Source organism: Melanotaenia boesemani, chromosome 9 (genome assembly GCF_017639745.1).
Source record: "Melanotaenia boesemani isolate fMelBoe1 chromosome 9, fMelBoe1.pri, whole genome shotgun sequence".
NCBI lineage: Eukaryota > Metazoa > Chordata > Actinopteri > Atheriniformes > Melanotaeniidae > Melanotaenia > Melanotaenia boesemani.
Genome location: NC_055690.1, coordinates 15599841 through 15614004, shown reverse-complemented (window position 1 = coordinate 15614004; position 14164 = coordinate 15599841). Strand labels below are relative to the sequence as shown.

The 14164-nt window shown below is 37.8% G+C and overlaps 1 protein-coding gene across 1 annotated transcript; it reads right to left on the bottom strand.

Moving 5' to 3' along the window:
• Nucleotides 1–294: 294 nt before the first annotated feature.
• LOC121646019 (multidrug and toxin extrusion protein 1-like) lies at nt 295–5088 on the bottom strand. The gene is made up of 17 exons (XM_041994870.1): nt 4948–5088; nt 4645–4746; nt 4325–4393; nt 4050–4198; nt 3783–3825; nt 3622–3666; nt 3394–3491; nt 3197–3294; nt 2979–3092; nt 2788–2855; nt 2509–2617; nt 1928–2003; nt 1749–1818; nt 1503–1635; nt 1283–1377; nt 1019–1102; nt 295–876 (listed from the first exon to the last, which is right to left on the bottom strand). Exons 1-17 carry the CDS (start codon nt 5053–5055, stop codon nt 616–618), a joined length of 1722 nt encoding a protein of 573 aa, XP_041850804.1. The 5' UTR covers nt 5056–5088; the 3' UTR covers nt 295–615.
• Between the last annotated feature and the right edge of the window lie 9076 nt (nt 5089–14164).

Here is a 14164-nt window from a genome sequence, read left to right as displayed (position 1 = left end):
CCCTTTGGAGGCTTTCAAATACTTATGGAAGTGCTCAACAATCCAACATGCACTTCACTGTGGTAACAGAGGGTAAAACCTCCCAGTGTAGTACAACATAAATCCATTCCAAAAACACTATTTATGACAGATAAAAAAGCACAAAGAGACAGTTTGTAATCAAGCAGCATCTGACAAAAGAAAAGTGGATAATGATTCTGCAAGAAAAGGATTTTATGGAGGGATTCTATTTTTAGACATGGTGAACAAAATGAATACAAAAACCCAGAGGAGTCCAATTTACAGACCCACATACATATTTATTATTTAAACAGAAGATTTACAAATGTTAGAATTTTTTTTATCATTCAAGTAGCTGTGTTTTCACCTGGTCAGGATTCACATTTATCAAAGCTTTATTACAAACTGACAAAATGAAAATGCAAATGACAAAAAGATTGCAAAGAAAGTACAAGATGTAATTAAAGATAATGTTCATGTTATATCATTAATAGGCCTCGTTTCTCAACACATTTGCAACAGTCAGTCATACATTTGGTAACAAGTACATAATGACTAATATTGTTTTACAAGCTTGACTGCAAATAAGGATTTAATCCATCCCCTATTCATCTTCTATTGCATGATGGAAAAATTTTGATCAGGAGCATATGTTGTATTGATCCAATCTATAGTTAAGTTGACTTTTGCAGACTGGGTTTGTGGCAATGGCACAAGGAAGTGTACAGTTGTCCCCAGAGCCAGAAGTGTGACCACTGCAAACACCGTGAGGCCTCGCCTGAGGATCAGCTGGCCGGTGGAGAGACGGTGTTTTTTCAGCTGTTGGGTCTCAGTATCATGGTGCTCTGTGCTCACAGACATGTAACCATCCGCTGACTTGAGGGAATAATGTTAAATGAGATTTAGAACAATTTAATGGTAAGTAAGCTGGCAAATAAAACTTTAATTTGACTCAAGCAATAGAGTTAAATATGATAAAAATTCAAATAGCTGATGTAGTGAAAAACACAGCACTTACATTTCCATTGCCTGATGTCTGGCCAAGACTGACTTCAGTACCTATTAGTGTCATGTGATGTTTTTTCTGAGCCCGTTTCACAGCCTGAAAACAATGTACAAAACTATAAGTGCTGGTATTCCCTTATACATACATCAGACAAATAACTACCAAATTTATCCAGTTGTATTCAGCAGCTGATGCTTCAGATGTAAATAAGAAATAACTGTCATATGTGCAGCTGGGGTCTTGCATTCCCGATTCCTAGGTTGGCCAGAAGAATACCTCCTCTGTCATTCTCCTCCAGTTCAGCCTGAAGATGACAATGATGTAGAAGCTAGATTGCAAGACAACGCAAATGAGCAGTCCCAGCCAAAAACCTGCAGAGAAAGACAAATGATTCTGTTAAAAGCACAGCAGGTTGCACTTGTAGCCTGCTCATTCCACACATCAGCTTATTTATCTTGAAGGTGCAGAGATAAATATATTCATATCATATAATTACCTAAAATTCTCAGTTTTACAACAAATATCAAAGTCACACCCAGAGAAAGCCCTATGCCATAGTATCCAATGAGATTAGCAACAGCTGGTATCTTCTGTTTGCCTGTGCCCAAGAAGATGCCTGTGCACACACACTAGTGTGGGGAAAAACAAATGTATTTATATTTCGCATACTGTATTCTTCCGACTTTTGGCATCATACAGCAAATATATTTGTTCAACAAACAACACAAGCTAGAAAACTCACCACAAGAGCATCAAAGAACTGAAGGAAACAGTAAGCATTCATCAAGTGTGACACCAGGCCAACAATCTTCCTAAAAATGATGTTTTATATTAAACGCTTTCCTCGTCAAATCTTAACATGCAGTGACTGCATTTTTTTATTTTATTTAATGAAATGTGACTGCAGCTGTGTGAACTCACTCATCAGATGTGAAAATGAAGCCAATCACTGTTTTAGTAGAGCCAAGCACAATACCTTCAACAACTGCAAAGCTAGCTGTAAAAGAAGAGTTGGAATATTAGTCAAAAAGCAGGAGATGATGAGGACATGAATTATTATCTAAGTTGAAGGACATGGCAGTTTTTTTCAGGTGTAGTTTGGTGAAGTATACTTAAGAAGTACATAACATGCACATCTAAGTTGAGTTGTTACTCATCTGGGCCATTTAATGACTACTCTCATGTTCTTGTATACAAGCACTGGAGGGAAATCAATTTATTGATCAAAGTTTGTCCGGCTCCACTATTATAGGTGGTGGTAGGCCTCCTTTCAGCTTATTAGTATCAGGCTTTTCCCAGTTGACCTATTGCGTCATAGATCAAAACAACTGACAAACAATGTAGCTGGCAGCAGATTATTACCATGTAGAGCAGTAAGTCACACAATATGAAGTACACATACTAATTTACTTGCCTGCAGTAATCAGAAACATGTCCTTTAACAAATGGTGACACAGGACATTGACGTGTTAAATATAATATAATACATGCTCATCACTGACCTGCAAGACTAAGTGAAATCTTACTGGTGAGAATCGCTCTGGCAGTGTCTCCTGCACCAAGAGCATTGCCTACTCGTGCACATGCTGCAGCTTGAATACCAAGCGGGAACTAAGGAGAATGTAAACATACACAGGGGTTATGAAAATGTGTATCATTTTCTCCTGAGACTGCTGAAAAAAGACTACAACTACAATTCATCTAAGTTTTAACCAACTAAATCTGAAGCATTCAATGAAAGATGTGACTATGCAATGCTTTACTAAGACAATCCACAGTACCATGTAGGTTATGAAAGCCACCATTATCACAGCATGTTGGGCTGCAAGCTCATCCTCACTCAGCATTCCTGATCATTACAGACAAAAGAGAAATTACAGGCATGGCTGCTTTAATTAAAAGCCACTTTGATAGCTATGGTACTGTATTGCAAATGTTTTCTGTCAGTAGGGTAAACATGACTACAAATTACCTGCAAAGAACCCCCCAAATTCATAAACCCACCACTCAAAACAAATCATTAATGTGCTGGGCATGGCCAGCTTCATGTAGGAGCCCCACTCCTGAAGTGATTCAACAGACCAACCTGCAGGGGGAGGGAGACACTCGTTTATGTGGATAGAATAATATGGAGGAGGAAGAGAGCCCTGTATGTGAGCACAGTGAGACAATGCATATTAAATCCTTCACCTCCCCATGTGGTTACATGAAGCTTCTTCCACCAAATGTAAGCAAACAGTAAAGCACAGATGTAAACCTGAGACAGTGTGTTTGCTGCTGCTGACCCACTGGAAAACACATACGTCATACTCAGGATGGAATCACTGTTTACTATAATTTCATTCAGATAAAAAAAATGTTATACTATGATGTATGAGAATGCCTACCTAACTCCCAGATCCAACCAGTAAAGGAAGATGAGGTTTGTCACCACATTGGCTATGTTTGCCAAAGCTGCAGTGTACATTTGTGGCAGAATTATTCCCTGAGAACACAAACACTGGCTGATATGAGGAGTTATGCATATCATTCAAAAGTGTAACTGAATTAGTTAAGGCAGCTAATTTTGCTTCTTTGTTAGAGAGAACTGATATGAGTACAAGTTATTAGTGCACCTGGTTCTGCAGATAAGACACCTGGAGATTATGTAGAAACATTGCCTAAAAGACATTAGCAGAAATAGTTTACATTAAACCTTGAAGGCAAGTATTCTATACATATACTTCTACAACATGTAGATTTCAAACATGTAGATAAAAGAAATGTTACAACTCACTGGTACTGCAGGAAGGAATGCCGTAATATACAGCTGAGCTATTCTGTAAACAAAAAGTTGTTTTTAGATCTAAATAACAGGGGGAAACATGAAGTTTATGGTAATACACAATGGACCCATTTTCTTTCTTCTGGTACTCATAAACCACCAGTCACCAAAAAAAAAAAAAATTAGGTTTTTAGAAAGATCTACAGGGGATATAGAAGCGAGAGTTAATGTCGTTGCTCATTACGGAGGCATTTTGTAAGCTAAGCAGGTCTTAGTTACCTGGCCACCTCAGGGTCCTGGCCCAGACATAACAGAATGGCCTCAGCATTAATAAGGAGCCCCCAGCAGGGCAGACAGAACAGGAGCAGGATGATGATGCCACGTTGAAGGATCACTCCCACCCGCAGCAGATTCTTCCCACCAAATGTCTGCAATGACACACAGATAGTGTTAATTATTTTGTGAAGAGGAGTAATGAATAGTTTGAATGTGGACTAAGTTAAAGTGAACTTTGGGAGATATTAACACAAGGTAAAGAGATGAGTTTTCCAAACCTGCGACACCAAAGTATCACATGCCAGTCCAAGACCACATCCTGTCGCTGCTGTAGTAACATTAATGGTCTAAAATGAATTCAAAAGAACCTTAAATGAATTAGTTGTAAACTTAACAATTAAAATGAAACCAATATCTTTATGACTCCTGACAGAATATATTTATTAAGTCATCATGTTTGTGAAAGATAAAGCTCCAATGGTGAGTTTATGGCTCTAATTTAATGGCCTTAAACAAGCTGCTATAAAATTATGTTTCCACTTGTTTCCGCTTGCGAGCTCTCACAACTCTGTGAGGCATCCAGACAATGAGCACTTACTGCAGAAGCTAATCCATAGCCAGCCATCACATCATTTCCCAGGCGCCCACAAAACATTGTCACCACAAATGGAAGCAAATAATGGAGGATACGGGAGAGGAGCTAGAAAGACAAGCATCAGCAATTGTGTAATTGATACCAGCTTTCATGTAAAGTAAAACAAATGGTAACATTTACCATGGCTGTCTTTAGCAATTAGCAAAACTCAATGAACATGGCTTAATGTCAAAAGACATCATCAACATAATTCAAAGGGCAAACCTTAGGGTGAAAAAATAATCTGTAAACAGTGTGAGTCCTTACCAGAGGCCCTGTCATCCTCAGTATGTGGTACAACTCTTCTCTGTGGGTCAGGGGAACCTTGTTGCGCAGCCACCTGCAGAAAAAAAGCTTGTCACTGGACCCCTCCATGTTAGCAGCACCAGATAACGCAGATTTTTCCAATCAAACAACTGTCCTCTCTGCCATGTGTGCTTGATGCTCTTCAGGGACAGTATTTACCACGGTTGTGTAAAGTATTTCAACATCTTGAAAAGTTACTAATTAATTTACTTGAGGTCAGTTTCACTCATTGCATTTCGGTTGTGTAAAATCAAAGAAAAAAAATCCCATTAGGTAAAACAATTATATGCATGTCGTTATATATGTTAGTATGTATTATGTAGTAAACGAATGTAATGTATTTCAGGTGAACATCAATGTTATTTACAATTTAATTTGGAATCAAATGGACCTTTAACTTAATTTTGCATTTCATTCCAGCCTACTGCAAGAATGATTATATGGAATGCTTCCCACACCAGTGTGGGAAGCATACTAAATAACCATCACCTGCCCTCTTTCTAGCTCTGTGTTGTCACATACAATATGTGAAGAGGCAGAACATGTGAAGTCATAATTATTCATGAAAAGCTTTTACATTTTAATGACTACACCAGATTCCTTTGAAGAAGTGGGATCTGTCCACTAAATCTCCATCACCTCAGAAAGACATTCATTAAAGTATTTGAGAATATTAAACATTAACATGTCATATGGTTCAGAGTCCCGCTAGAGGTTAGGTTAAACAGTCACTGCTTTGGCAATATCCAAAATAAGATGCAGCCCTCTGCAGTTATCAAGCAGAAAAACATTCAAGCCGCCATCTGTAAGTGAATGATAGCATATATCAATACACGTATGCCTCCTGTTACATGAATATAAAACATATTTTCACATAAGAACTGTGCCACCTTGAAGGAGGGAGCATAAATCTGTGTGCACATTCAGATTATAATTGACTTTCTGCAATGCTAGAAGACCTCTGTTACAGTGGGGGGAAAAAAGGATTTCACCTTTAAATAAATATGCTTTTTGGTCAGCTTTCGGGGATTTTATGTTTTGGTAGGATATGGTATGAGTTTCATGAGCTGAAGCAGGAGATGCAATAATTGCTTTCATAAACTCAAGTTAATAACCCTGATTTCTTTTACCAAAGGATGGAGCCGTCGACTGAAGAAGGTGAAGTGGTCTGTACTGTCTATCACTAGCAGCACTCAAAGCATTTTAGATTGCGTTTCCCACCTTTTCACACACAAACGGTGGCAAAGCTGCCCTGCAAGACCTTGCCTCTCATAGGGAAAGAAATATACGCTTGGGGTTTTTGCCAAATGATTATTTAAAATGTGGAAGGTCAAGGGATTGAATTGCTAATCCTGCGATTACCAATTCACAGCCCTCCCACTTCAGACAGACACAGCCACTCCTAAAGGAATATATGTCCTTCAAGTAAAACAATCCCTCTTTTGTCTGCCTGCTTATTTTTGTAAAAGCAGAGATGATTGGTAAGGAGAATGAGACAATTAATATCCAAATGAACCTTTATTTAAAATCTTTTTGAGGACAAAGTTCTCCTTTATGTCCCAGTTAAGACAGCATAAGCACAGTTAATACACACTTTGATAAGTTAATACACATTTGATGAATGTATAAAACCTGACAAAGTTTACATAAGTAAAAAATTGAAGGATGGATTAACAAATTACACAAGTTTACACAAGATAAAAATCACATCAAAAACATGCTAATTTAAAAAAAAAAAAAAACAACAAAAACATGTAGCTACATGTTTAAGTATCTGTTTCTAATTAAAATGAAGTTCATTTGAATTCATTCAGCAAGGTCATCTTGTCCCATTTTAAGTAGTTTGAAACTGATTTTGTACAAAGGGAGCAGCGTAGTGAAATGCCATTTTTCCCACTTCATTGTTGGTTCTGGGAAGAGATTGTTAGAAAACATGTCAAACTTTTCAATGATCCTGACCTGAGCTTCATTGAAAACATGTAAGTTCGTTATTATGAAGGAAGCAAGTTGTGAATATTCTTGAAAATCTGAACAAATCAATGAATGAGTATAGACACAGATGACCAACCAAAATGAACATAACAAGCAGTGATGAGTAAAAAGTAGTGATAAGCGAGCTCTGTTGCACACTGAAGTGGTTGCATAGAAGCATAGTGAGAATGAAATCATCTAACATTAGTGATCCAGAAAAGACATGAAAATGGTAGCTATAGTACAAGTTTGTGTTTAGCTTTGAATGAAAGATATTGGCGTGGTTCCTGGGTTTTGGGGTGTGTTAGATGTTGATCATGGTTTAGGTTTTTGGTTTTTGTCATGTTGAGTTCAGTCTTCCTCTCGATTTAAAGTTCTGGGTTTTTTGTCATGTTCAGTTTCTGTTATGTTCATGCTTTAGGTTTTCAGTTTTGTCATGTTTAGTTCGGTTTTCCCTCTTGTGTTGCTGTGGTTCCTGTTTCTGGCTCATTAGTTCAGCTGGTCTAATTACTCATTCACTTCACCTGTCCCTTGTTACTCCCTCTGTGCATATACCCCGTGGTTTTCAGTTTGCTCTTGTCAGATCCTTATATGGTTCATTCCCCTGTCATGTGTGGTTCCCTGTTCCTGCATCTTGACAATAAACCCTGTTACTTGCACTGATTTTTGCCTCCTGCCTTGACTGCCTGCAGTCGGGTCCTTCGTGACAGATATTGTTTAATTCTCAAATATAAAATAAATTTAAACTTCTGTCCCTCCAGTCATTATCCTTGGATAATCCAGTACAGGGTAGTGGAGGCAGCATGTTCAGGAAGTAAACGGCGACATCGCAGGAATACTCTCCAGCTTCTCCTGAGGGATCCCTGGCAGTCCTAAACCAGAGAGAATATATAAACCTTCCAATGTGTTTCACCAGGGTCTTGTTCCAACTTGTTCCAAAACTTCCAAAGGGAGGTAAGAGGCAAGAAGCATCTTAACCAGATGTTGATACCACCATAACTGACTCATTTTGATGCTAAGGAGCAGCAGCACAACTCCAAGCTCCCCCTATAAGTTGAAGCTCCTTCTCCCTAAAGCTGATCCCTGCACCCTCCAAACTCCTTCAGTCACTGTGCAGTTCTCATGACCATAGGTGAAGGTCGGAATGAAGACAGACCAGTAGATCAAAAGCTTCACCCTTTGACTCTGCTTCTTCACAACAATGGATCCATTCAACACTCTTATAACTGCTGATGCAGCACCAATCTGTCCGTTTTTCCCTTAACTCATACTCTACTCTAATTTCCCATTACTTGTGAATAAGCCCCTTAGATACTTAAACTCCAAGGCCTGAGATTTGCAGGAGCAGATTTTCATCCAGGCCTCAGCTGTAATCTGATCTAAAGAGGTCAACAGAACCACATCATCTGCAAAATGGCAGGGACAAAACCCCAAGGCCCCCAAGACAGACATTCTCCGCTTCCTAGTGTCGACCCCTCAAAATCCTGTTCACGAACACCGACAACAGGATTAGTGACAGTATACAGGGAATGCAAGGATTATAGGGACTCCAACAACAGCAGCTCTGGTACCAAACCTCTGCAGCACTTCTGCAGAATCCCTCAGGTGACATGGTTGTGAGCCTCTTCTAAGTCCACAAAGCACATGTTGATTGGATGGGCAAACTCCCATGAACCCTCAGTAACTCAGCAAGGGTTAAGCTTTGGTCTTCTGTTCCACAACCTTGACAAAAACTACACTTCTCTTCTTGGATCTGGCGTTTTCCAATCAATCAGAGCCTATTTTTCCACACCACAAAACCTTTCCAAGAAGGCTAAGTAATTTTTTGGCAATCTTTCTTTTTAAATTGTTGCTGGCTGTAAGATGTAAAAATAGAAATAAAAAAATTCAATCTGTCACAATTTCAAGATATTTGAAATTACAGAAAGAATGCTAAAGCCTTGACAATGGTAACAGATGGAACATTCAGTGATCTTAGTGCTTTGTTGGCATTCAAAAGTTATAAATCTCACAAATGATGTTAAAATGAACTAATGGCTAGTTGCATCTTACTAGTCAAGTGTAGCTACATAGCAGTGTAACAGTGAAATAACAATGAAAGATTATATTCAAAACATTTTGATGAAGACAGTTAATATATAATTATATATATTAATAAATAGAGAGAGGTCCCAGGACGGTTCCCTACTGACAGTTTCAGACTCATTGACAATTTGATCTGAGACCCAGACTGAAAAGCTTTGGCAGGAGCAAATACATGATCTAGCTGCATAGTCTTAGAATAAACAACAATCTACAGTAAGTCCTCATAATAAAGCTGTTTAATGTGAGAATCAAAACATAATTGCATAGAGTGGGGTTCATTGCCTTAAATTATGTTCATTTTATTTTTTTATTTTTTTATTTATTTATTGCTTGCCAAATCAGGAATGTCAGAGAATTCTAGCTGGAAAATATCCCTCTAATGAAAGGAAAAGATGAGAAAAGCATATTTATCCTGCATGTCCAAACTGAGGCTTTCAGTCTCAGTTTGAGAGGCACTGAGCTTTCATCAGAGTGACAATACTGAGCCCTCTAGGCTTTATGTTGGCTAAATCAATCCAGCTGCTGGAATGAGTGCCATGAATGTCATGTGCCCTAGCAGTGATTTGTATCTGTCACTTATCATTTTCCTTAACACTGCTTTTGCCTTTGTTTGCCCTGTTTTCAGAGTCTATATGATGGCACATATCTCTGCTATCTCTATCATATCTCTGCTTCCTTTCCTCTGCCTCTCTATGTCCCTGCGTTTGTTCCGTATCGTCCTCTTTATCTTTTATACCTTCTTCTTTTCCACTTGTGTTGTCTCTTAAATTTTGCTCTTTTTTAATTTAATCAAAAGTAATTCCATCACTGGTGAAAGGTTGCCAGTCCACCACAGGGCCAACATAGAGACAAATGAGAAAAACTACCATTTGCACTCAGTCCTGGGGTCAATTTTGAATGACCAGTTGGCTTTGGCACTGTTGGAGGAGGCACCTGGAAAAAAAAGACACATACACCACACATACATAGACAGAACATGTGAGTTTCATAAAGAATAGCTCCTGTGTGTTATGAGGTGCTAACCTCTACTACCACACTACACGGTGTAGGCCAACATATAAACTTCCACAACAATTTGCAAATATGCCAGACAATAGGTTTGCATGACATGGTTTTAACTTCGACTCTACAAACCAGCTGTGCAGTGTTCAAAAACATGAAGGAAGACAGCGCATCAGAGCAGCAGAGTGCTAACAGAAAATGGTAAGAGAAAAGACATTAAAATGCGATTTATCACAGTGTCATCATATCTGCTGATTACTCAAAATAAAAAAAAACTAAATGTGATGTAATCCGAACATTGATTTAATATATCAAGGTTTCTTTGGGATCTCTCTAAAGACTAAAACCAAATCATGTGACTGTTTCTTTACAGAAAAAAGAAACAATGGAAAACTGCTCAGGTTGTATTCTGTCCATTTCAAATGAATAAACTCATTTTAATTATATGCAGAGTAGACACACTTGTTCAGACAATGAAAAGCAAAAATCCACACGGTCATTCATTTAGTTTTTCCCTTTGTCATACTGGTGGGATATTCTTGCTCCTTAAAAGTTAAAACCTAATCTTTCAAGTTTATACACAAGCTTATTGTGGCTGAACATTATTCAAGTTACAGTAACTCATTGTAATCCTGCTTCTTTCTTTAAAGCTGCTTTACTCAGAAATTAGCACACAGTGCTAGTCTGTGGTTTACAAGATTAAAGAGACAAATCTTTATTCAAGGAAAATCTATACCAGTGATGACACATATAATGTTGCTGTATTTTCTTTATTTACTATCTGGATTTTTCCATAAGCTTAAAAAACTGCCCTCCTCCTAAAAAGTAAATCTTAGCATTGATCCTCATCAACCAGTTACATAAACATTCAAATAATATTTTATATATTTTTATATATTTTTTGTAAGTGATGATGCCCAATGATTTAACAGTGTTAGAGGACCATAATTAGGCAGATATCACAACCTGGCCCAAATATCACTTAAGCAATTATGTTATTAGGTTAACAATTTTACAAATTAATAATGATTTTGGGTCCAATGTATAGGTTTAGTGACTTCCCGAAGAACAGTTTGACACATGGAGGGACCTTGGGATCCAGCCACCGATGTTCTGACTGGAGGGAGACCACCCTACCACCTGAGCCTCTTTCTTATTACAGTATATCTTCACAGTATATTGAGAAAGTGTATCATGGTACATTGAAGAAGATTTCATTTTAAAAAAATAAAAAACTATTGATTATCCTCAGGTGAGCAAAGTTTACAAACTCATCTCTAAAGTGCTTCATTTCCAAGTATCTGTCATAGAGAGAATGCTGATAAATTATTGTGGTCATGACAGAACTGAAGGGCAAAAGCCTTGGCTCGCCCCCAAAAAGGAAATGAATTTTGCTGCATGTCTGACGTTTGCAGAAAGAAAGGCTGTTTGAAGAATTCTTTGTGTACATATAGGGCCAAAGTCTGACTTAAAATGAGAAAGATTACATTTGTAGACAGGAAAATATTAAATTCTAGCATGAGAACCTTTTCATATCTATTATTTGAGCCGCCTTTGCAGCATTAGGACCAGACAGCTTGCTATCAGTACAAGACTGATGATGTTTGGGTTATACTACTGAACTTTAAAGAGAAATGCCAGGATGACTGTCTGTCAGCTGAATGTTAGGAGACAGTGGGTCATGCAGCAAGTTATGCAATTCATTCTACGAAAGAGTTGTTAAAAAGATTAAAATTAATTTCTTGGAATAAAAAAAGTTCTGACTTTAATCAAATGGAAATATTGCAAAAGGATATGTTGAGGAAAAATGACACTAGGAAGTCCTGTCACATCCCAGAGTTGGGGCTAAAATTTCTTTGAGCTGCAGTAGTTAGTTATTCCTGCATCAGGGGACAAGAGGTAAAAACAGAAAATTCTAAAGGGTTCACTAACACAAACGCCACTTCTGAATTTGATTAAATAATACCTCTGAGGAGAAACTGTTTATGGGTATCAGTCTCTGTTAAATATTCACTTTCATGCTGTCTTTCCTAATGCTCTAAATAAAACACACGTGGTGTTAATGAGCTACTTGGCTGACGGCACTGCTGTGCACAGCTTAAATAAAAGATACCCATATTTACTATCTTTTATTTTAAATGAACTACAAGTGGTTCAATATATTTATTTAAAAAACAAACCTGAATGTTTTCTAGAATTCTGCATCCTACGCTGACATTTTGCTCCAGTAAAACAAGATTTAGTAAAAGTTTCTAAACACAGAGGATGAAACATTTTCAGCCCTCTTTTTCCAACACAATCAGACCTTTAAGTTAAGTGAAATATTGATGACTTTGGTTAATGATAGCAGTAAAAGATGTGAGCTCTGCTATGAGGGGACTTGGCCTGTCACATCTGATGCCACCATGAGCCGTGATATGCGGCCCTTGGATCTGACCCTCTCATTGTGGGGGCATTTTAAATAACTGGTTTCTCAAATTCAATCTACAGGGCTTTTTTTCCCCCACATGAAAGTATTTATCTGCAGCTGGCAAAGTCTTTTGAATTTATTGTTAGTCAAAACTGGATTCAGGAGCTGTTGCAGGCTAATGAATCTGGATTTTGTATGCATGTCCAAACTTTATTACTCCCAAGATGTTTAGGTTTATTTCTAATTCTTCTAAAATCAACCATTTTAGTCATCTCTCAAACCTGTAAAATTAGTCAAATTTCACTCTGCATACAATAGTACCAGATGACTGATGTAAACATCGATAAAAATTGCAGTTGACTTCCACTGCTGTACTTGGGTTTAGAGTGTGTGCAGAGTTGTTTACTTCATCTCAGACTACGCTTCCAGAAGTCTCTTACTTCTACTACTACTTCAGGTAGTTTTTTTGCCACTACCTGAAGTGATTTCATCTGTTGATCTGTTCAGATTATCCCTTATCTCTGTCCTGACATCCTAAAATCTCCTGCCAGAACACAGGAAAAAAAAAAAAAAGATTCTGCTGCTTCTGAATTATAATAAGGCTGATTCATTGTGACACTGGAGGTCACAGTAGGTATTAAGTCATTCGTACACGGATGACTGATTTTAGATTGCAGAGAAAATACTGCGTAAAGTCAGGGACACTTCTAGATTAAAGTTTTTATCAGAAGAGCAAAGCAGCATTTTGTAACTGTATTCAAGGCAGATTTTAAATGAGGGATGAAAAGAAAGCACTGGAATGGTTTTATACATCATATCTGTTGGGTACAGAGTTATCAGCCCTGAGTATCCTCGTTGTTTATGCTGAACTAAATATGATTGCACCCTATGGCTGTAAAATACCCAGAAAGCCTCACAAAGAAACTCAAGTCCCAGCATACACAGGTTCATGAGTCACTGTATCATCAGCTAGATAAATAACTTGTGACCTGAAATTACATATATATATGCATACATAGAGGGCAAGATTACTGTTAAAGGGATTGGTAATATTAACTCTGATGCCACACAGTAATGGAAATAAATATTTATTTCTAAATCCCTTCCTGGTTGGTCTGTAAATCTCATTGTAGCTGCACTCTGCTCCTTTGGTATGTCTGTAACGTGCTTACACTGTCCTTTTTTATTCATCAGTGCCATGAGTGATGAAGTTCTTCTTAACTGAGTGAAAAAACGTGTGAATGTGAGAAAAGTGTGAATTGTGTGTCTTATTCGGTCACAGTTTGAAGCTTTGTTTGAAGCTTTGTGTGCCTTTTAAATGCACAAAAAAGTTACAACATGCTGGATGGGAGCTTAATATGTCCTCTTTATAACCCTGATTTAGCCCAAAATATGCAGCTTGACTGTGGAACAGATGTTTCATATGTTTTGTCCTTATGCTCACCCATTTGCTTTGCACCAGCAGATGGTGCATCTTAACACTGGTTTCTGTAAGCCAGAAAAGTTAACAAAAGAGAGAATGGGACCTCAAATTAAGAAGGCTGTGAGTTAGAAACGGTTGCTAAGTTTTAATCACATAAATAATGGCTCTAGTAAACTTTTTAAGTGATGCTCATTACAAGAGAAACACTTAAAAAGAGGGGTATTTCTTCAGTTTTCCCCACACAATATGTCTCTATAATGATGTTAAACACAGCTTGGTTATTTCCA

What these genes read in the sequence shown, in the direction of transcription:
- LOC121646019 (XM_041994870.1), bottom strand. Translation starts at nt 5,055, where the DNA reads ATGGAGGGGTCCAGTGACAAGCTTTTTTTCTGCAGGTGGCTGCGCAAC. An exon ending in TGAGGATGACAGGGCCTCTG is followed by an intron (nt 4,747 to 4,947) that starts GTAAGGACTCAC and finishes TTGTCTTTCTAG; the next exon opens with CTCCTCTCCCGTATCCTCCA. An exon ending in GATTTCACTTAGTCTTGCAG is followed by an intron (nt 2,004 to 2,508) that starts GTCAGTGATGAG and finishes CTTCTTTTACAG; the next exon opens with CTAGCTTTGCAGTTGTTGAA.